The sequence below is a fragment of the Lissotriton vulgaris genome, chromosome 2_1, assembly GCF_964263255.1.
Source record: "Lissotriton vulgaris chromosome 2_1, aLisVul1.2, whole genome shotgun sequence".
In the NCBI taxonomy this organism is placed as follows: domain Eukaryota; kingdom Metazoa; phylum Chordata; class Amphibia; order Caudata; family Salamandridae; genus Lissotriton; species Lissotriton vulgaris.
This window is the reverse complement of record NC_141687.1, coordinates 506,336,532-506,360,677: the sequence shown is the minus strand read 5'-3', so window position 1 is coordinate 506,360,677 and position 24,146 is coordinate 506,336,532. Positions and strand designations below refer to the sequence as shown.

Below are 24,146 nucleotides of genomic sequence, written 5' to 3'. Positions count from 1 at the left end.
CTAACGGCCGCTCCGGACCACTCAGTCGGGTCTGGGGGTACCAGGGGTCACCAGGTACCGAACACAGCTACGCTGGCATGCGATAGGATAGTTTATCAGGATATTTTAGGGGCTTAGGCGAGGAGCCGAAAGCTCACACGTCCGCCATCGACGCTGGCTAGCTCCGCCCCCCCCTTTTGGGTTGTTCTTACCTTGTACTGTAAACTCTTAGTCTATTTTCCGGTCTCAGCTGAGGCTAATCGGTGTTGCTGGTGCCCAGAGAGGAGTGCTGAAGGTAAGCAGTCGGTGGTGGGGTTCAAGGTTGGTTTTCTTCATTAGTCCTCAGTCAGGATGCCATGGTCCACATTGACATAAGGCAGCCGTGCGAAACAGCTATTACAACGCAGCTGTTTCCACGCAGAGCCTGTACCATACATGCACTGTTACCACACATAGCCTTCACCACACAATATTTTACAACGCATGTGGTGAGGGCATATGCTGGAAACGGTGGTAAAGGCGCCTGCAGGGTCAATGCTATTGGCGTCTTAAGAGGAGCAAATAACTCCTTCTGCTTCCTCTTGATGACCTGTGCCGTGCCCACAAGAGTTGCCTCGTCGTTGTCCTGTTAAGGTAAGGGGGATTGTTTTTTGGATGGATTTTGGGCTTTAGACAGGGGGTTTTAAGGAACTGGGGGGATGTTGTACCGGGTACAGATTTAGGGTTTAGGGCACGAGCCGGGTATTTTTTAAAAGGGCTGGGGCCAGGAGGGGGTTGCGCTGGGGTCTATATTTAGGGCTTAGGGCAGAGGTTGAGTATTTTTTCTAAAGTACTGGAGGATGGGGGGGGGGACAGGACACGCTGGGCTTGACCGGCGTGAGGACTGAGGGCAGGAGTTGGGGAAAACGTTTATCATGCATAGGCCTTTAACATGCATGCTTTCCAACAAAATACGTTGTGAAACTATGTGTCGTAAAGATTATACGTGGTAAAGGCATTCTCGTTGTAACCCATGCATGGTAAAGGCATGCTTTGCAACGGAATGCAGCCTATAATATCCTTTGCATCATTCCTTCATTTGTAAGCAGACTTGTCCCTTCAGGGATAGAACAGTCATTTGGCAGACATGGATATATCTGCTTCCAGACACTTTCAGCAATGTTGTCACCAAGTGCATCAATACTGTGTTCTAGTTCACCTCTCACACTGATCTAATCTTCGATCTCTGGGTTAGATTCAATATTTGCTTCTGAGGCCCGCTTGACATACTCCAGTTCTGTGTGTCCCCTGGGTTGCATGTATGGACCATGCTGCAGCCTGCGGGGGTACTAAACTACTCCCCCCTTCTTTGGGCTGCTATGGTGAAGGCTTTGAGGTGCCTCACTTCATTGGTTGGCCAATGATGGGGGCCTAGCCATTTATTCTCTCAAAAAGATCAGAGCATGCATGTCATTGCTTGGTATGTTCTTCTCTAGGGCATCTGGCTCCCAAGGCACTCCTCTAATCAGATGGGTGTTCTGCTGGGATCCTCATTTGAGGATGTCATGTATGATCACATGGCTTCAGTGGCTCACACTGTTACAGAGACCGTGGCTAAGACATAGAGGGACCATTCATATTCCACAGTGCTGGAAATGATGTCATTGGGGTAAGTGGATTGAGATACATCAGGCATCTCAAGACCCTTTTTTTAAAAAAAAGTGGACTAGACCTGGTAGGCTTATTTATCTGCAACAGCTGGGAGTTAACTTGAAAAAAGTTGATTCCCGAACCATGAGTATATTTCACCCCAAATGATTTTTTCAATATTGAGCGGGTATCGGTCCAAGTCGAAAAACGCATTCCGAATGCGTTTTTTGACTTGGACGTTCGTGCAGATAGAGGTGCATTTAACTACTGATACACGCTCAATATTGAAAAAATAATTTGGGGTGAAATATACTCATGATTGGGTAATCAACGATTTTCAAATTAACTGGTCTAAATACTTTTACAGAGGTCTAGTGAAAACGCATCAAATACATACTGCGAGCCCTCAAGAAGTCAGATTGTAGACGAAACACGTCGGCGTTTGCAAAACGTTTGTTTTAAAAAAAGAAAAATAAAGGATAAAGTTTATTACTACACAATAACATCAACTATTCTTTGGAAAAACAGCTGTGGTCTTAAGATTATTTACTGTGTTTATTTATAAGTGTGCTGGGCTATTCTTTTGCAGTGCAATTTCTGGTGCATTCACTATGGCGTTCATTTTTATTTGGCTGATATCTGGAACAAGTCGCAACAGTTTAAGTTCAATTTCTGGGCCTGGAGGGTTTTATGACTTTGCATGTCTTGGCATTTCTTGGACCTTGTGTCTTTTAGTTTGTGCAGGGCCATCTGGTGGTTCCTAGGTATTACCCCAAAACAGGGCAAGGTTTTTAGGTCACAGAGATTAGAATGTATATCGAGCGGTTCATCCAATGGGCATATAGATACTTGTATCACTTGGAGAAGTGTGGCTCAATGGTTAGAGCGGCAGACCCTGATGCAGAGGTCTGGACGGGACCAGGGTCCGATTCCCGACGCGGCGGGGTCTTGGGCTCAATGTCCACAGACTCGATAATTCTCGCCTCGGTGCCTACTCTAATCATGGGTCCCCACTCTGCAACTCTGGGCAATAGCTTGCTTAATCTCCACAACGGCCCTAAAGCGCTGGGATGCCTGGTTTCACCTTGGAGGTGCCCAGTAGGGAGCATCTCACAGGGAAAACCAGGACGGGTTCCACAGCGGTATACAGCGCCAAGATGCCTGTCAGGTGATAGTGCGCTTTACAAGTATACATACATTTACATTTACACATTTACATCATTCTTTCTGCCACTTCTTGCACTTATTGCTTGGTGGACAAATATGGTGCTTGGTAAATCCTCTCAGAGTAAGGATTCTGGTGAGAAGACGAATGATGGCCCAATTATTTACCAGAAATCTCCTTTACTCTGAGACCAAATCTTCCTAGTCACAATCCTTCGTATGATGACCCATCACCCTCTGTGCTGTCCTCCTACCATGCATTTCACCTAATATTTTACAAGAGTCTACCCCTCTACACCTGAAAATGTAATACGCATTCTTGAGATTCTAAGGAAAGATTTTTGATTTGTTAGAGGGGAACAAAGAAGCCTTTCTTTCCAAGAAGAAAGACTGTAATGAATTATTTTGCATTCTTGTAGATTTAGCCTCATAATTAAGAAATATATTATTCTATTAATGAGTTAAAATACATTTGCAAGTAACTCGTGCTCTTCTGTCCTCTCCTCTTCCTAAGCAGTGGTGCGTGGTTCGTTTAAACTGATTGCAAGTAAGGTATTGCTAATCTACCTTTAAGGATGCCTCTTACCAGTAAAAATTGTGTTTACATTTTTCTACGTAGCAACAGTTTTGCTGTAGACCGGTGAGTCTGGTGGCTTAGGGAAGTTATGCATCCACTCCGTGTATTTATGTTTGCCCTCATGGTCATCAGTTTGAATCTAGGTGGGTCCATTCACCCTTTCATCCTTCTGAGGTCAATAAACTGAGTACCGTTGAGTTAGATAGCAATTAATGTCTTATTTCAGCAGCAAGAGATCTAAGTGGTGAACATCTGCTTTACTAATAACACGTTATGTTACTGTATGATTTTATGATGTTAGTTGTGTAATTGTGCTGCATGCAGAGCCTCAAACTTTCTCTTTGATTACTTCTCAAGTTCAGTATTAGTGGAGTTGAATCAGATGCATATCAGAGGGGGCTATGATTCGAAGCTGGGGAGTACCACCACAACAAAACAGACCTCCATAATGGGACAGGAGGCAAGTAAACGCATTTTGACACACTGCGGTATCCACAGATGCTAAGAACAGCACCATTGACAATCAATCATTGGCAAAGCCAATAAGTCTTGCAATTCTAATGTGAGTGTAGAGCTGTTGGCTTTGCTAACGTTTGGCTGTAAAGTACTGTTTAAAACAAGTTAAAAAGTGTTTTCCAAATACTAGAGGAATACAACTGAATTCGGTATTGTTAATCTTTATATATGGCATGGTTTAATTTTCAATTACCTTTCACTCAGTAAACATTGAGCAGAATTTAAAAGAATACGGTACTGTCAGAATATAAAGGGAAACTCTTGTCAAGGCCTAATACACTTTAGTCATTTGGGGCCATATGTAGGTAAAATGGCATTTACCGAATCATAAATACCGAATTTTACCGATTCGGTATTTACAAATCGGTAAATGCCATGTAGGTAATTATTCGGTATCAATTACCGAATCGTTATGATTCGGTAATTACCGAATCAGTATTTACCGATTCGGTAATTCCCATTGATTCCTATGGGCCTTGAGGCCCATAGGAATCAATGGCAATTACCGAATCGGTAAATACTGATTCTGTAAATTTACTGAATTGTCAAGGGGGACAGGGTGTCACTTTGACACCCTGTTGCACCCCTGATTCTGGCTTGTGTGCATGTACACCTGTGCCATGTGGCACACATACATGCCCTAAGGGCATGTATGTGTGTCACATGGCACAGGTGTACATGCACAGATGTGCATGTACACAGAAATTCGTTATGTACCATGCCATTGTATTTCATGGTAAATAACGAATTCCTAAGGGCCTATGGCACTGTTTCCAGTGCCACCTACATCCCATATTACTGATTCTGTACATTTACCGATTCGGTAATTTACAGATTCAGTAAATTTACAGATTCGGTAAATATACAGAATCGGTAATTTTCTGGCGCCCTACATCTGAAACTACGAATACCGAAATCGGCCGTTACCGACCGGTATTTGGCCACCTACATATGGTCCCATGTCTTCTGCAGTAACTCAGGGAGCAGGTTTATCTCCACCTGAAGAAGTGTCATGCTAAGTACCCCTTCTGTGTTAGAGACTCTGTTCGAGTGAGTGCAGATAGGGCCCTTCCCTAGCGACATTAAAGCCTTTGCGTGCCGGAGCTTATGATTTCATTCAATATGTTGAATGCTGGAGATTAAGCAAAAACAACTCTTAAATTCTGTTCCACAGCCATTCTCCAGCAAAACTATCCCTGTTGCTGTGCTTTTACAGACAAACTGGGAAAGGTGGGTAGAACATATTGAGGAAGGGTATTTGATGAGGAGAAATAGCACAAGAGGGAGATAGCTAGAAAACACATGCATTTTCATGGAGTGCTGAATGAAAAAGAAAATAGTAGTTCCCTAATATGAGCAGTGGAAGGTTACATGTCAGCCAATCTAAACAATCTAAATAACCATAAAAAAGATGTGCTCCAATGGGAGGGACAACCATGAGAAGAGGAAGACAAGCCATTGAATAAGAAGCAAGCAAAAGAGTGACCATGAAGCCAACCAATAGCAAACAATGGACATCCCACTATAAGTTCACGTTAGGTCTTTTGCAAGCATCTGGTAGGTGAAACCTAAAAAAGACTCTGGTCCTCTTACAGATGTGCAAGACCTGTGCGTTATCTCTTTCCTCTCATTTCCAGAGACACAGTAATAGTGCATTACAAGCACAGGGATGTTCTATGTGGAGTGTTGATTACTTACTGTGCTCTCTCTCTCTCTTTATTTCTTCTCTTAGCCTTTTTTCGTTGACCACAATTCCCGCAGCACCACTTTTATCGACCCACGACTTCCGCACCAGAGCAGCAGGCCCACCAGCGCCTTGGTCCATCGGCAGCACTTAACCAGACAGCGCAGTCATAGTGCCGGTGAGGTAAGCTCGAGCGCAGCCCAGCCAGAGTGACAGAGGGCATGATTTCAGCTTCTGCCAGTAATTGAGAGCACTTCTATTTGAGGTTGATGAGGTGGTAAGCACACTAGAAAGATATTCTGGCTAGACAGAACTCCTGTTTCCGTAAACATTATTGCAATACGCAGAGCTGCTTGTCGAATTGCCAACTTAAGTGATGTAGAAATATTACAAGGTAGCAGTCCCATGTTTTTGCTATTTCAGGGCTGCTTTCTTTCACTTGACCTAGTGTAAGTGTAATATATTTGTGAAACCGCTTATTTTATGGTTCACATCGTCCTTGAATGCATGAAATGTTTGAAAACGCGTGGGCTATTAAAATGTAGCATGATCCGACACTGCATTAAAGTGATGGGATTTCATGAAGTTTTGCTCAGCAAAATAGCCCTATGTTTCACTACAGTGGTGCAAAAAGTCAGTGGTTGTGTACATGGTTTAAATAGGCATTTGATCTGCTTGCCTAGGATAGCAGCGTCTGTAAGCATGTATACAAGAATCCTTCTAAGTTCAAGCTTAGTTCGGTTGCTTGTAAATTAAGTAAAAAAGACTCGTTTCTTGCTGTGATCGTGACCCCTTTCAAAATACTAGTCTGGTGAGATGGCCAGCAAAGGATAGCTCAAGAGACTGCACAGTATTTATATGTCGCAGAAACTTTATCACCACGCACAGGTTGAGAGATATGCCGTATTTGCAAATAAAAGGAAATAGATAGACAGGAGTCAAGTTGGAAGTTCTTTGCATTAGAATAGCTTTCGGCCTCTGAACCCTTATAAGAACATGGCCAATTTCCCTATGCAAGCCCTCCTTCTCTACCTTCTGCATTCCCATACTCTCTCCTGGCCAGTGGCGGCCGGCACAGGTAATCGTGGTGCGGCGGGGCCGGGGTGAGAGTGGGGGAAGTTGACAGATGACGGAAAAAGGTATAAATTAATAAAATAATACCTATTCTGTTGATTTCCTTCCTGCTGCGCCCCACCCAACGCACTTACCTGTGATGCCTGCGGCTGTTCCTTACCCAAATTATTAGACAGTTGTCTCAGTATGTATGTATATGTAAGTGGTAAGTAAGTTATAAAACGAATTCCTATGTAAATGCAAATATGTGCATTTACACATGTGACAGACATACATGCCCTTAGGGCATGTATGGGTGCCACATGTGCACACAAGCACTAATCAGGGGTGCAGCAGGGTGTCAAAGTGACACCCTGCCACCCTTGACTTTTTTCCAATTGTACCGAATTGGTAATTACCGATTTGGTAAATACCGAATCTTAACGATTCAGTATTTTTTACCGAATAATTTCCTACATTGCATTTACCGATTCGAAAATACCGAAACGGTAAAATTCTGTATTTTCGAATCGGTAAATCTAAATTTCCTACATCTAGCCCTAAGTGATTTGCCAGAGTCACAGGATGTGGAGTTAATCCCGAGGGTTGAACCTTGGTGTCCCAGCTCCAAAGTCGGCAGTCTAGCCATGAGACCACATCTTCTCCCCCATTGTTGTGCCAGAGTGTCGTTTACCTTGGTTGAAACAGAATTAACACACACGGAGTCCAACAAGCACCATGCCAAACATAGAGTCTGCAGCAGCATGTGACTGATGAGGCCTGCCTATCTGCCTTGCCATATTTCGCGACTGTCCTCTGGAATCTGGTAGGCAAGTAACATAAATTAAAGCATTCAATTTAATGCTGCTGCCATGTGGGTGCAGCTCCATTGATATGTTATTGCAAGAGTCGTAACGAAACTTGAGGTGGCCCCCCTCAAAAGTGAATGGAGCACATCCCGGGCCCAGGCAGGAGCTCTTGGACCAGGGGCCCGTGGCAATGCACAGTGCTGAAGGAGGCCCCAGGAGCTCAGGAGCCTCCCTCCATGGCAGGGACTGCTGGACTATTTTTACACCACTGAGCCTGATGCCTCCTTATTTTCAGCACGCCTCGCTGCTTACACTATGGATGTAAAAGGCACGCCGCTGCCTGTTGTCAAATACTGGAGTCACCTCAGCAGCTCTGCGAGTAGCAGTTAATGGAAAGCTAAAATGATAATAACCAACATTATCATCATTTTAGTTTTCCGTTTCCTGGTACGGGGTGGGGCTGTTCTGCTGACAGAGCAGGGGCCAGGATAGGAGTGGTTTTCCCACTCAAAGTGCGCATGAATTTTTGGCCGGCCTTCTCGGGCCGGCCAAACATTTATGAGCACTTTGCATGTTCTCCACCCAGGTTGCACTACAGCCTGGGTGGAGAACATGCCCTGGCTCCCATTCCCTGTCTGAGTGCCGAACCACTGCGCTCAGACAAATCACAACGCAGTGTTGTGATTGGTTTAGGAGACACCGGGAGGCCAGGTGCTTCCTGCTGCCAGACTCCAGACAGGAAGAAGATAAGAAGAGGATGGAGGAGAGGCAGCAGCTGGCCGTAGCCAGGTGAGTGTTTGTTTTTCCTTTTCATTCTAATACCCCTCTCCCCCTAACCGCCCACCACTCCCGTCCGGTAGTAGCCGCTTCAGCTTAAGGGCTCCCTGGGCTCCTCTGAGCCCATTCACAGCATGGTCTCAGTGCAGGAGTTATACCTTTTCAGGAAGGAGGCAAAAGTCAGCAAACAGCTGTCTTTGCTCACACCCTAGCAGAGAGAGCCAAGTTCCAGATGAGACAAAAAGTGCAGTACCCCTCTACCCTACAAGGACAGTCTGTATAGTGACCTCCAGGAGAGACAACCAGCATATATGCCAACATTTCGAAACAGGAAAGAGTTAGACAGTGGAAAGAAAAATCGAGTGAATTTATTGTCCCCATTGACTACATTGAAACAAAGGCAATTTTAAAGAGGAAGCAGCTACAATACGGCCATCGCAGGCTTTACAATCGGTAGTCTCCCGTCACGTATGAGCCAGTACAGTAACTCCTTACACACAGAGGGAAAGGTGCTCTCTAAAGAAAGGCAGCAGATGTATTAGAATACACAGGCAATTAAACTGAGAAGAAGAGATCTCTGCAGAAGAAGCCCACGATTAGGGGAATAGATACCATCTAAATAAGCATTGGTAAAGCATCGTTTTTTGCCTATGTAATGAATAAAGCTGTTTTCACCAATCATCGTCCGGGAGAATGAAAGAGCTCCCTGACAGATAAGACAGGAGTGGAGAGGATGCGGCGCAGCGGCCAGGACTGCTGAGTCAAGAGCTTCGGATCCTGGTACAAGTCTCTACGGTGCCACGCAACATCCTGTGATTCTATGCAAATCCCATAATCTCTCCGGGTGATAAATTGTTATATAAATATGCTGCAAGAGCAAAAGGTAAAACTTTATAAAAATATAGTTCCAACAAAGTAGATGTTAACAGTATTTCAGCGACGGAAAACTGATAAGAGAAGCAGACGAGGAACAAGCATTTGTAAATGCGGGAAAACAGGCAACAGCCAATAGAAATGGCAAGTGGTATGCACAGGAACCAATACAAAGCCAGGAAACTGAGGAGGCAGAATGCAAATCCCTTTTAAGTTTATATTAAAAACAAAAGATTTCTCAAGCACAGCATAAGCGCTGTGCAGGCGAAACCTAAAAATAGCCAACCTGTGCAGCAGAAGGAGAGAATGACTGTGCAGCCATCCAACTTTCTGTACCTTCTTCTTCAAGGGTTTCATGGAGGAAGTGAATGCAGGGGCAACAGTAAATGACGTGATAAAATGTTAACAGTGTATGATAGTGATTACTTACCATGGGGCATTTTAACCATGATTATAAATGTGACATCACATTTGTAAGTAACCTTTTTAAATTAGAAAGCCATACACAGACTTTCAAAATGACGCAAGTGTTTTTTGGTTTTTTTTGTTTCTCGATCAGAGTTGGATTGCTAAGCAAACAAAAAGTAACGCATGTGTAGGGGGGGACAACACAGGGCAGAGGGAAGCAACAGGAAGGGGTGGGCAACACTGACCAGGGGGAAAGCAACTATGAGCGGGGAAGCAACAGGAGGGGCGTGTGAAACAACATGTGGGGACGGGAAAGTAACGCAGGGGTAACACTGAGAAGGGAAAAACATGGAGGGTGCAGCTATAGGAGGAGGGCATGGGTGGGGAAAAAGGAGCATTGAGGGGGCAGCAAACAGGCAGAAAGCTGAACGTTGGGGGAGTAAAGGAACAAGAGAGAGCTCATGATAGAGGTGGAGGAAGAATTACACAGGCAAAAAAACATTTCTGTGGGTGTAATAAGGGCACTAGGGTGGGGAGAAGCGCACGGGCAGTGAGAGCAGTGGAGGGGATATGTACACAAGGTAGACAGCTGGGAAACACACACTTGTAGAGTGCTTAAACAAAAAGAAGAAATAGTGTCGGAAAACGGAGCAGTGTAAGGACACAAGCAATGTGTCCATGTTACAAAAGTCTTGCCAAGTGCCACGCATCTCAAGTTAGAATAATGCATTTTCGGTAATTTTCCCGCATTACCGTAATGCCTGAAATTGTCACGCAAAAGAACCGTGTCCTGAAGTGGAATAAGTGCTGTATTTCATAGGCCACAAGATGGCGGTAGTGTACAATGGGAGGTATAGGATTCTCAATATACTTTGACCTGGAATAGCCTACTATCACAGAAACTCATATCCAATCCAAACAAGCTTCAGAGATTTTGAAGACCGAAAAACAAAACCACACACCTGCTTAATACATGTATAAAAGTACCCCTTGCTCAAACCATAGTGTCAAAACAAAGCTTCGAAATATATGCCAAAAACTGGGTCAGTCTAAACTGCGGAAAAAAAAAGGGGCCTCAGAAGGAGGAGGTGGGACCGGCAGGGGCGTAACACAGGCCCCTGCAGCCCCCGCGGTGTGGGGGGGCCCTAACCTCCAGGGGGTCCCCTCGACACTAAACTCTGGACAAAGAGCTCCTGATAGAGCCCGGAGGGGGGCCCCTCTTCACGCCGTGCAGGGAGGCCCCCTCAATCTTTGTTACGCCAGTCTCAATCTTCGTTACGCCAGTGGACGTGATGTGGCCTAGCGACCACAGCTGTTTATTTTAGAACCGTCGAAGAGGAATAAAGACATATCTGAGGCTTATGTAAAGCGCCCCTGGGTCAATTCACGCATTAAGGACCGTCACATACGAGACAAGGGCGTCATTTCTAAAAATGATCTCTTGACATGGATGCAACTGATATTTCACTCACAATAAAGTGACACCCCTAAGGTTTGAAATGTCACACATAAACGCACAACACACATGGGAATGACACACACAAACAAACTGAAACCTTGGCATCTATGCTCCAGGGAAGCGACAACCCCAAGAAGAGGAAGAAGAACCCCACAAATTTGAACACATTTAAAGCAAGCAAATAGGCTCTACAATGAAGCCAACTTATGGGAAGTAATGGGCAGGCCCTATTGCCACTGTAAGGTAACAAAATGTCTTGCAACAGACAGCGCTTTTGCGGTCTGAGGACAGACCTAGAAAGAGATGCTTTGTGACTTTCAGGACAGTTTTGCCTTTTCACCATTAAGACTGTAGAAGGAAAAATGTTAGAGTAACTTAGAATGGTTTGTGTCTCACAGTCTGACAAATGTTAAAGGTCATCCCAGCTTAGAGTAGCATGTAGATATAAAAGAGGCTCATTAATTTGATTTGATCTCTTTGGAAAAAATACACACATTTTGGGGATCCACTGAGCTAAATCTATATGTGAGGCATGCTTTGGCAAGTAATGTAGATCTTTACTTTAATCATCACTTTGTCAGTCTTAACGTATAAAAATACACTGGTTAAGGAAAACTGATTGTGCCTTCCCTTCTTCCTATTAAATGCTTACACAAAAAGGCAGGGCCGAACATCCAACTCACTAGTTCAGTTATTAGGATATGTTGTAAGACACTCCTACCTCTTTGCATTTTCAGTATTTGGCTCTGCTATGGCTGTTTTCATAATTCCAAGTTTATTCCAGTCTGTGAAACATCAAATCCCGTTTTAGACCGTTGACTCGAACCAGGTTTTCTTTCCCTAGCAGCTAATTGTGTATCTTCTCGATAAGAATTACTGTGAACTCTCTTTTCAACCCTGACTGGGTATCATGGTGCATTCACTTTAAGGTAATCATTTACTGTTTAACGGCGATGGCATTTGAATTTATGGTGAAGGATGTGTTGTGAAATAAACTATTTTACCATGTTCTGAAAACTTTCTTGGCGAGAGAACTTGCAGGGGCGGCCTTAGGCATGTGCAAGCTGTGCACCTGCACAGGGCCACCAAACCCCAGGGGCCACCAAGCCAATATATATCCTTAATATAATAATCCTATGAGGATGGATACATATTTGTGTGGTGGCCCCTGGCAGGGATTTGGTGGCCTCTCTTCCACTTCCAATCACCCTGACCCCCCCCCTCTTTACTGGCCTCTGTGCTCCGCCCCACCCGGACCCCCTGTTCCGTGGCCCCCTACCTACGCTCCCTACCCAGGGCCGCCATGAGCCTAGAGCCACCCCTGCAACTTGCACTGCTCATGCTGCCTCGCTGCTATGTGTGGTGGGGGGATGTGGTTGGTTTGACAAAATGTGCCAGGACTGCTTTTGGATCCCGGTCCACCCCTGACCAACAGCAGAAGGTAATCTGTCTGCAGGCTCCAATGAGACCGCTTCACTGATGGTCCCAAGGCAGCAGCACACCAGTTCCTCTTCTGGTTATAACAAGGAAGGAAGAAAGCCCCCGAGCCCTCTTTATCTGCACCCATGCCTACACATATTTAAAAGATTCGGGCAAGACTAACAACTTTCCTACAGCTTTTTGTGGAACATTACATTATTTGCGTAGAATCACAGGATGTTGAGGCGATGCCGAAAGTAGAACCTGGTTCCCCAGTTCCAAAGTAGTCAGCTCTGGTCGTTACGCCACATCCTCGCCCACGTTTGGGGGGCGTGGTCTCATATTGTCAACTCAAATTGCTACATTTTTTATAGTAAATATGAATTGCTTAGCGTTGCGATCGATGCTATTAAGCTGCAGTAATACAATATTACCACTAGATGACACTGTCTCATCAAATTCTTCTCTGAAGCAGCCTGCCCTGAAAGTAAATTTGACTATAATTGTGATATGCAGTTAAAGCACATTTGCGTTCACATAGAAATAAAAATGTTCTGACAATGTAAATGATTTAACAAAATGTGCACATTTTGAGATGATTAACCACATAGAAGAAATAAGTAATAGAAATCATAATGTTCTAAACACGTTGACACTTCAGGTGTAAGCACACAGCCTTTCATATGTCCCTGATTATTTGCCCTGTTTTCTTCTAGGTGGGGGAAGACGCGCGTCATTCGGGGCCGCCTGTCCTGCCCAGGCCTTCCAGCACATTTAACACAGTCAGTAGGACGCAATACCAGGACCTGGTCCCAGTAGGTAAGTCCATACTTTTCCGTTCTACAGTATTCCGATTGGATATTTGTGAAATGCAAACCTACACCTGACTAGAGGGCCTCGAGGCGCTACAGAACAGGTTTTCCCAACAGAGGCTCACCCATGAAACGTCACACTCAGTTTCAGTGGTATATAGATGCATGTAAGAGGGGACAACAATACAAAAAAAAAAGAAAAAGAAGGAGCTACGGTTTACTTTAGAACAGTACATCCTAAATGTATTGGCCAGAAAAGATGACTGAACAAGATAGAAGGTAGATACAAAAACAATATCCCAACAGGTAACAGTATAAGACAAATAAGCATGTGTGCAGCAAGCATTACAATTACAGAAATAAGGAGACCACTATTTAGTGTGTAGGCATTCACCTACACCCGGATTCATTCCCCAGCCGGCACGCAAATCGATCAAGGACCTGTGCCCCGCACCCAGCTGATCGCTGACGGCCCTGATGCATTCTATTCCCTGCCCCTAGGCAGATGCGGCAAAACCCGCCGTTCCCGAATAAATCCCGGATTCCACCGTGATCCCGCTGATCTAACAGCACTACCTAAACAAGACAACCTAGTCCTGATGCCGATCCCGATTCAAGTGGATTGAAACGCCGTCGACTCAACAGCGCATTACTAGGCGTACTTCTCAATTTGGCTCAATACTGTAGGAAGGTGGATACCTGACTATGGTTACCCCCAACTTTTTGCCTGGTGTTTTGCTGGTTTTCCGACTTAGTTGACCTGGGACCCTGCTATTCAGGGCCCCAGGCCTACTGCTCTCTCTGTAAAATGGATTCCATGTACCTTAGGTACATATCTAATTGGTACTGGGCCACCTTATCAGACCCTGTAACTCAGGGCATAGGTGTACCCAGGGCCTACCAGGGGCTGCAGCATGTATTATGCCACCCCTGGCTGGCCATCTAAATCTGACACAACTGGCTGCATGACAGCTGGGGCAAGGTGGTGTAAACACCCTTTGCTATAGATATAGTATACCTATATCTAACCCTAAAATGGACACCCGTATATCAGTCACTCCTATGGCAGGCCTTGACAATCCTGAAGGCAGAGTGCTTGGAATCGTGTGAGATGGTGCTCTGGCATGAGCTGTGCCCGTTTGCAGCTTGCGGAACCAAGTCCTAATAGTTGTTCCATGATAACGCATACCATATACTCTTAAGTGCATTATAATCCTCGCGGTTATATGCCAACTCTGGTATCGCTTTATCAAAACATGTCGAGTAAGGTGTCATACGAATTGGAATACTAACCCCTCGCCAATTCTGGCGACGGGGTTAGCATTCCACCCTTCTAGAGGGACACGACATGTATGTAACTGTGAACCCCGGTTAAAGTTAACTCAAGCCTCAGCATCACAAAATGGATGCTGCCACCACAGACACAATTCTGACCTCCTGCTGCTGGGAGTCCTTCCAGCGAGGGAGGCTTGGACAAAGGGTTTCCTGTCAGGGGCGGTGCTAGCACCATCCCAGACAGGGTTTTGTGTATCCTGGGTAGGCAGGGCTTTAGAGGAAGGTGACTGCAAGTGGCACCCCGGTGCTCACTATGCATCTGCCGGCTAGAACCAGTTCCAGGGGCACACCAGCCCCTGAGCTGGGGAAAGTCCGGCATGGGAGAGGGGTGTAACCACCCCCCTTCCTGGTCCCACCCATGGGCAGGACCTAGTCGCGTGCCAGCCCCTTTTCCTAGTATAAAGATAGGAGCGGCCCCCCTTCCAAATTAGATCATCTTTGAATCCTGAAACTACTTTCTACAAAAGGAACTCTCGACTTCTTCTCAAGATTTCTCCCTTGTGGCTAAGGAGTAGTCACCCTGCATCCGCAGGCACCATCCAAGCATCGCGGTCTGCTGTAAGTCTCTCCTCCGGATCAAGACTGCCCAGCTCGACGAGAACTGGCTGCCCTGGCACCTCTGACCTCTACCTACATCATCAGCCCAGCTGAGATTCGTGGGTGTGACGAGACCTCGAGGGACCGGCCATCTTCAGGACTGCACGACGCTTGCCCAGCACGACCGCCGAGGGATCCTCGAGTGAGTGCTTTGGGGTCCGAGAAGCCCCAACCCTGAGCAGCTCCAGCACTGAAGTTCAGCCTCCCAGCCTCCACGAGATCTGCGTGGGGCCCTTCTGCCTGTTTGCTGCTCACCGTGTTGTCTGGCTACTAGCCCGCTGGCTTGTGGCCTTCCCGACGACGACCGACGACATCAACACCGCTGGTCTGGTTGCTCCAGACTGGCCCAAGCTCCCCTCCAAAAGAGGAGCACCCCGGACCCTCCTGGTCCACTCCAGACGCCATTTTGAGTCCACCGCGTGGGCTTGCATTTGCCAAGACTTGTTGCCCTAATCCTGGGTCCAGCGACGTCGACAGCAGATACCATCGTGGGACAGCTCGCACCTCCATCCTGGTCGCCGACAACGCCTCCTGGTCCGTGAGACTGCAGAGCCCAGCGTCGCCCTCTCACCTGGTCGAGGTGACTCCATCCGGTGCCATCCTGGTGCCCATCTAATCACTGGCTAGTGATTCAGAACTTGGTCCCCTCTGCTTACAGGTGTCTTCCATCTTCGATCCAGGCTTGGATCCATCCGAATCTCTTCACTGGTCGCCTGCCAGCAACTTCTTCTTTCAGGCTCCATAGACTGCAACGAGGATTCCCGACGTCTTTCCAGACCTATGCAGCCGCAGCCCCTGGGCTAGGTAACTTCGGCATTTTGGTGCCTCAGCATAGTCTCACTATCCAAGGGTCCAGATCCTTTTTCGTTTCAGCTCTACCTAGTCGGATTTGTCCGATAACACTAACTTTGTAATTTCTAGCAACCATAGACTTTGTTCCGCATCCCGCGTGAGAGAGCACACTCTGCACCCGATCCCCCTAGGCCTCCTGCTAGTAATCTGAAGGTTCAGTAGTCACGTCCTAGCGATCCCAAAGCCTATTAGCGTAGTACTTACCTGCTAGTAATTTCGCATTCCACTTTTGTAGTATATGGTTTTCCGTGCCCCTCGGGCATTTGTGTAAATTGTGCGATTTGAGTATTTTCCTAAGAGCTTTGTATTGTGCTTAGCACCCTGTCCTCATAAAGAGTCCAGGGTTGTTGTGTTCTAAATAAATATACTTTTATTTTCATAACAACTTGTGTGGTGTCCTTTCACTTGGTGTTCAAGGGGTATATGTGATGGTATAACAGCTGGCTTAACACGCCCTCTTGAGTTTAGCCTAAAGACTGCTCTTGTCCATGCTACTAGGATAGCTGGTCTATCGGTTGACTTACAACCAATCATCAATAAGGGTTGTTTGGACTGATACATAATGATCACTAGAATAGTGAGCACTGCATATCAGGCCAACTTCTCACATGCTCAATACAAATTACAAAATCGTTGTATTTAGTGATGTCACTTTGTCAAAATACCTGAGCCACCCACTGTACATTATTAGCACCATTGTTTACTGTGCGCCGTCCATGCTGTTCACCCTATCACTTGCGTCGCCACGTTCTCCACAGACACGTTCTTGAGCACCAAATGCATCATGGTTGTCACAGAATGTGTTCTATGCAGTGCTGCTTTAACTGTATATGCCCGACCATGAATATTAATTTCTAAATGTAAGATGATCTACAATCTTCTATGAACTAAATAGTGGTCTCCTTATTTCTGTCATTGTAATGCTTGCTGCATACATGCTTATTTGTCTTATACTGTTACCTGTTGGGATATTGTTTTTGTATCTACCTTCCTAACCCAGTTCCGACGTGGTTTATGGGTCACACTCCTGTAATCTTCTACTGAACAAGATAGAAGGCACGATGGCCTTGATGAAGGCGCTTTGAATGTAATACTCGTGTGCACAGCAAACTAACGCAGGGTCTTAAAACAGCCCGACCGGAGTCAACCGTTCTCACACTGCATGAAACACGGGCAGGCGAGTGTACATCACACTGCAGTCTTTTCACTGCCTTGCCAGGAAGAGCAGCGTGAATACCGCTGCAATAATTCAAGCGGGTGTATTTATTCCTCTCTTGATGTTAACCGTTGAACTATTCTTATTTTCTTGAACCAGGAGGTTTGTATCTTTTTGTGGTGATTTGTAAAAGACACAGTAGATGTTTTTGGGAACAAGTAAATACTGGTAGCACCTCAAGTCTTTTTGTGGGGATTTTCAGCCCTATTTTATTTTGGCAGGCGGAGGTAAGTCCGTCAGCGCGATGGACTAAAATACTCTGTCGCCCTGACAGAGTCCCCGCCTGCCAAATTTAGAAAGGACCGCAAGTAGGCAGTCATTTCTGAAGCATTGGCAGGAACTGCTTGTCAATATTCTTTGATTCAGGGCTCAATCAACATTACTAGAGCTGCCCATAAAACTTAAAAAAAACAAAAAAACAATGCCCCTCTCACTATGGGTGAGGGGGCATTAGACAGTTTGCACTACCCTTTACTGTCAGGATTACCCTGGGAGTAACAGGCAGTGGAAACTAACCTGTATGTCAGTCCATCTAAATTAGGCGGGTGGATATAGAGGTCGATATCAGAGGGCCCTAACTGTGTTGGGCCGTCAGTGGGGTAAAACCATGGTGAACACAGTGTAGTCTCCGCTGTGGTTATAGCAAAGTGCAGCCCGTGTATAAATTGGGCGGGCATACCTTTATGTCGGAGGTAAGGATATCTTAAACAAATGAGAGGGGCTCTATTACAACCAAAGGGAATAGAGCACCAAATTACTGTAAAGTAAAAAAGAATTTTTCCCTTTGGGTAACTCGTATATCATCAACATCAAATTCATTCAATCAATCAACTTGGCCAGAATCACTCTCCTCTTAGCGTTCAATCCAACTGGTCCCTACTGTGAAACACTTACAAATAAAAACAACAATTATATCAAAGTAGCCTGTTTATTGACATCTTAAAAGCATATTCCGCTAAATATACACTCCATGTAAAACATTCATATATTAAAAACGGACGAAATTTAAAAATAAAATTCATAGAACTGCACAGGAGAAAGGGAAAGACAATGAACTTTGTCTTGTCACTACTAATTTGGACTCTATCTGAGCAACACAGGGTTAGGCTTCCCTTCCCTCTACCCTTTCACTTGTTGACCACTCCAAATTTAACAAATATATAAAGCGTCGACACGTTTCGGAGGCTTTTGCTGATTCTAGCCACCTTCTTCAGGACAATAATTAATTCTTCATATCCATCGTGTAACCTAATACAGAGATAAGACATATCTTTACCTCATGAATATGTTCGCCATATACATACTACATTTTTTGTTCTAAAATGTCAAAACACTGTGAATACATAAATGTTACCCATCACTGCAAAAATTCATTCATGATTTTTTTTTTTTTAAACAAATAGGTGACAGTTTTTCATTACCTTTTCTATAACATCATTTTTGTAATAATTTAACAGTTTCATTATTTTCACATTGGTCAACCCAACAGAGGTTACATTTACCCTATAGAACACATTTTTACTTTGTAAGTGTTTCACTCCTATCTATCTCTTACATGCCTTACTGCTACTGATACACACCACACATTACACTAGGACTCACTCCTACTAGTCCCTCTTTTATAAGTAAGGCACAACTCACCTGTGCAATCGCACATCGGTTAGGATCTTGTTCAGGTTCTGCTCATCCCTGGAATAGTCTCTATGTGACCAAAACCAACGCTGTCAAATATAATAAGATATAGCTAGTGATCTTCAGAGGGGCAGATAGTAATAAATCATGCCATTTTTTAGAAGTAACATGTCGTGTTTCTCAGTGGTCTAAATAATGAGCTACAGAAGGGCAGATAGTAATAAAGCATGTCATTTTTTAGGAAGAACATGTCATGTTTCTCAGTGGTCTAAATTATACCTACTGGTTTAGTTGATATTGTGGGGAACCGTAGCACGATTTAACGTGGTACCCTGTCATACAATGACCAACAGAACTTCAATGGGTCCCTGTTCGAAAATAGATGCATTTTAGTCCTATCATTTTTTACCAACCTAAAGACATTTATTCTTTTTTGTTACCTCCACGCCTACAATAGTTACCTCCTGATCAGGTGTCTTCTACTTGACTCTTTTATTCTTCTCTTAAGATAGATTGCGAATTCTCTGGTGTTTAACACCACACCTTTACCGAAAAGAGAAGAAAAAATGTACAATAATATTGCATCCCGCCTATCCTTATGGCATTTTATTTTCTTCTGATTTTTTAGCAATCAACAGACCACTGTATTGGTCCTAGCGCTACGTCTCACCTGATTTATAGGGAGCCGGTATGTCTTGTTCCTTTTTCCCCACACCGGGTAGTCATTGCGCGTGGCTACATCGTTATCAAAACAATGGGGAGGAAAAAATAATAAAAGTTCCTATTAATTCATCGCTTGTGCCCCTTCAAGAACCTTCTATTGAGTACAGCATCAAGCACTACAATTGGTCAGAGGATCCAGGTCCTGAGCCACCCAACTGTTTATTTGACCTCTCTCACAGGTTTATAAGACCACTACAGTTGGCTGCTGGTTTTTTAGTCACACTGCGTTACTTGACGTGACTTCAAAAAAATTTTGTTGAGGGACAAGGTTTTGTCTTTACTTACCACCCCGTGCTTGTTGTAGCTTATTTAAATCATTGTGACCCCTACTGTTGCTATATATTACTCACTTTTTAATTCTAAGGTGCCACAGTCCCCGCCTGTACTCTGGTCTCTCCCGTGGTTTGGTGGAGCCTCTATGTATAGTTACAGGTAGTTAGTCACTATATGTTATTGCACGTGACGAAAGAGTTTACTGAGGAAATTTGTTTAAAACTTGGCTCTTATATACCAAAGAATGCTCTGACTTAACTAATTTCCACTTCTTAATCGATATTATTCCCCCTCCGCCGAGTGTTGCCTTACCTTTTTACTCCTACGGCAAGATTCCCCGGCGTGTCTCGTTACTTCCGCGTCTATGGGATCGCGATGAACATAGTGAAAGGAATAGCCTTCCTAAGGGGCCATTTTTAAGCTTGTCACTATGTGACGTCGATGCCGTGAGTTCAGTGCATCCTGGCTCTCTCTTTTTTTATTTAGCATTGCTTTATTAATAATGTGAATATAGACACTCGTTGCCCATTAAGTTTGCGATCCATTGTATCCGATCACATAACCAATAGGCATGTACGTGTCCAAATATGTATGCTCCCTGAGTTCTTTACACCCACAGCACCAGATGTGACCCATTTCAATGTTATTTCATCTTTTTTCTATTTTTACAAGCCCGTCGCGATCCATAACTTATCATCATAATCGATGTTTCGCTAAATTTCTGAATAAAGATGGCAGAGAGCTCATAAGTAAAAGTAGAGAGGGGGCTTGTATATGATTCGTATTTGTTTATACAATAAATGAATCCATACGATAACAAGAGGCATGTACGCTATCTTTATTTATTTATATACTATTTAATTAATAACAGACTCTCTCCTTTTTTATTGATAGTATCTTTTGTTATCGGTGGTGAGCTAAAGGCCAAGTTGGTCCAAGATACCTTCAGAGAGTGTTCCATATATACACTGTATCCCAGAATTATGATGGACATTGTCAGATAACTACGGATGAGGAATGGTAGAGAGAGAAGTGTTACACCGCAATTCTCATCCAATCCTCTTTTGTATTCAACCCCTTGTTTACAGTGTCAAGGGTGGAGATATATCCCTGTTTTCTGTTCTTACGTTTGATTTCAACATTCCCTCCCCTCTTAGAGCATGTTATCTTTTCTATGATAAACCATGAAAATGCAGTATATTTGTGCGTTAATTTCATAAAGTGATCTACCAACGGGGTAAGGATATGCCATCACTGTTGTGATGGAGGATCCTTACCACCAACATATACATCAGCTCGTGAGTGGGCAGGGGATATTTTAGGAACTTTTCGGGTGAACAGCAGCAACCGTAGCCCTTCGAGGGGAGTTATTAACGGTAGGGATTGTGGGTTGTTTAAAATATATTTTTAGTTTCAGGATATTTGCTGCAATTGTAGCTATTTTCCTCAAGGGGGTAACTGACAAGAAACAGGAGGAGAGAGCTTAAAACGTATACAATGTATACAATTTATTCTAATCCATCAAATTGACATTAACACAAGCAAAAACAGAAATCAGTTTTTAGGCCCAGAGATAACACAGTCTGGATGTCATTTTGAAATAGATTATGGAACCTCACAGAAATAGTTTACTCCATCCCATGATTTGTTAGCCAAACTCGTAATTTTAGTTCTTCCTTTCAGGCAGTTGCTAGGAGTTCAGAGAATGATGTCAGACGGGAAACAGTTCAAATAAGGGGATCAATGAAATGTTTAAACATTTTGTGAAAATAGGTCATAATGAAGAAATATTGACTAACACAGATATAATATTTTCTAGTCAAGAACCATTAATTGTTTGAGAATAGAATACCACGATTGATAAAATGATCAAATTAAATGATGAGTATAATCAAAAATATAGTGCTGAAAAAAATGGAATAAGTTTGCCCAGTGATCAAGCACTGAGCACAATATGGAAGGTAAATCATTAATGGCATACACCCAGAGGAAGAATGTGAAGATTAAAGCATTCAGCAGGAAGAAAGAGATGATTCCAAGTTATCTCTATAAACAAAACATCTCCATTAGCCTTGTTTAAGTTTCTCCAATTGTAATAATTTTGAAGAGTTTTGTAAGATATCACAACTTCCCGAGACAGGTGCATTATTTTGAAACAGTACACATCTTGTGAATCATAGAATACGGTTTATTTTTTAAAGTTGCTATGTAGGGCATATGTTGATGAACATCTGATTAGTGAAACATTCATGATGTAACCAATTTGAGATTTCAAGGACGAGGAATAAATGAAGATTCCATGTGGTGGAGGAAGTACTACTAATTGTATTACACATGAGCATTTCTAGGTGGCATTTATATAAACTGTCTATCCATATGGATTGCCTGAATGCCAGGATTACTTATGAACTGTAAAGCTTGGTTCATAACTACTTCATTTTTGTAGCAAAACAGTTGTTTCTTACAGGTTGTTGACCACTTGACCACACTGTCCTGAGGAAGGGACATGCTAGGTCCCAAAATGCTTCAAGAATAAATTGTGTGTGTAATGGTTTTACAAAATTACTGAACAATTTAAATGTTTTTAAAATTATCAATTTGATTTGAATCACGGATTTCATTAAGCACACCCTAAGTAAACAGAGAATTACCTCTCAAAATGTGCTCTGTTTATTCCATTCGCTGCAATAGACTTTCTACTGGAAGTTCATAAATGAACCCTGCCAATCACCCTTCCCATTTTCATTCGCCTAAGCTTCCACTTCACAAGTTGCAGCAGGTGAAGTGGGCAGTCTTACATCTGAGTGGTTTGGTGTGTAACGTAAGGTTTAGTTCAAGGTAGCGACTCTGCAGGGATGTTACCTAAAAAAACAGCCTGGCAATGCAATATTCACAGAAATAATTGTGAACCTAATTTTCATCCTGTAAGGCCAACCTTTCCTAAAGGGCAAATGATACAATGGGATACAGACCCCTTCCACCGAACCTCTTACAAAGGGGTTTGAACCATAAAAAGCAGACCATTTAAGGGTTGTGGGATATTTAAGCCAGCTAAATGTAAATACGTTGAATTGGAATCTTATACAGAGTTAGAGATCATTCCAGATATTGGCCATTGCTGTGGCCCTTCTAAAACTTCATCGGCAGCACCAATGTAGCCGTTCTCAGCCTATTTTTTCCATGCTGTGAGATGACGCAGGTTGTTATTTAAAGTTTGGCGGCAATGGGACACCCAACAAAAATTGACGGATGTCCCGTCCACAATATTTAGAGTGTACGCATGTATAAAATTGTAGATGTGCATACATGTATACACTCTAAATATTGCAGACAGGATGTCCACCAATTTTTGGTGGGATCTGCCAAAGTCTAAATAATCCTCATATCCTTGTCTCAATACTAGTCCCAGAACGATATTACAAAAGTTACTACGTCCTACAAATACTTAAGAAGATCCAAGGTTCCTCTACATTCTTAAGTGATAGGCGCAAGTGCAGATATATGGCTTTTCATTTAAATAAATGAGAATCACGTGAGACAAAGGCTGTCAACATTAACCAAAAGTACACTGGGAACAACACCTACATTCGCCAAACTGGAAAATGTTGAACCATCTCTGTCTCACCATCTTAGACACAAGTTGGAGCATTAAATTATTTAATTTGGGAGCCCAGATCGGAGTTTCCGTTATGGGAACAGAGAAGCTGAGTTATTAGTTAGGTTGAAAATAATGTCTGACAACTGACCCTGTTAGCCAGCGAAATGTTTCTGGAAAAACCTCCACTTGCTTAAGTTCCACTGGGTTCCCCTAAGAACCAATTCACTATATAGTGCTTTAAATTCCTGGAATATGATTGGCTTGAACCATGAACTAAGGGTTGAGGAAGTATTTCCCGCAGTTAATTGCTTATTGCTTTGTTCATGACTTTCTTTATACATCCCTCTGTGATACATGACATGCTTTTTAATATTATAAAAATACAACTTTGTTCTTCAAGAATATGCACAGAGTGAGCGTTCCAGCAAAAACCTCTCATGCATGGCACCTTTTGACGTGTCTTGCTAATCCTTCACATTTTGCTCCCCAGCTGACACTCTGGCCATCTTCTTCTTCACCTGTGGTGTTTGGCATGAAATGAAAAAGCCTTCCATTTCAAATGTGAGAGATGAAATTGAGATCATTCGGACTGATGACCAGCCATATGTCACATCCTTTTGAGGATGGGACAAATTGCAGTGACAAATCGTTGAGGGTCCAGTTGTTCAGTTCTTAACTTTGCTACTTTTTCAGGAACGGGTGAATGCTTGTGGAAATTATAGTTCTCCAAGGTCACAGTGAAGGTCTGAGGAAGAAGAAAC

At 43.7% G+C, this 24,146-nt stretch overlaps 1 protein-coding gene across 4 annotated transcripts in view; it reads left to right on the top strand.

Annotated features, from left to right (window-relative positions):
* The window catches only part of HECW2 (HECT, C2 and WW domain containing E3 ubiquitin protein ligase 2), a 1,269,905-nt gene that overhangs the window by 982,527 nt on the left and 263,232 nt on the right, over positions 1 to 24,146 (top strand). For all 4 annotated transcript variants that reach the window (XM_086955408.1, XM_086955407.1, XM_086955409.1 and 1 more), the window contains 2 exons: positions 5,598 to 5,732; positions 13,064 to 13,166. In XM_086955408.1, coding sequence (XP_086811534.1) covers positions 5,598 to 5,732; positions 13,064 to 13,166 — 238 coding nt within the window. The remainder of the gene's footprint in view (positions 1 to 5,597; positions 5,733 to 13,063; positions 13,167 to 24,146) is intronic.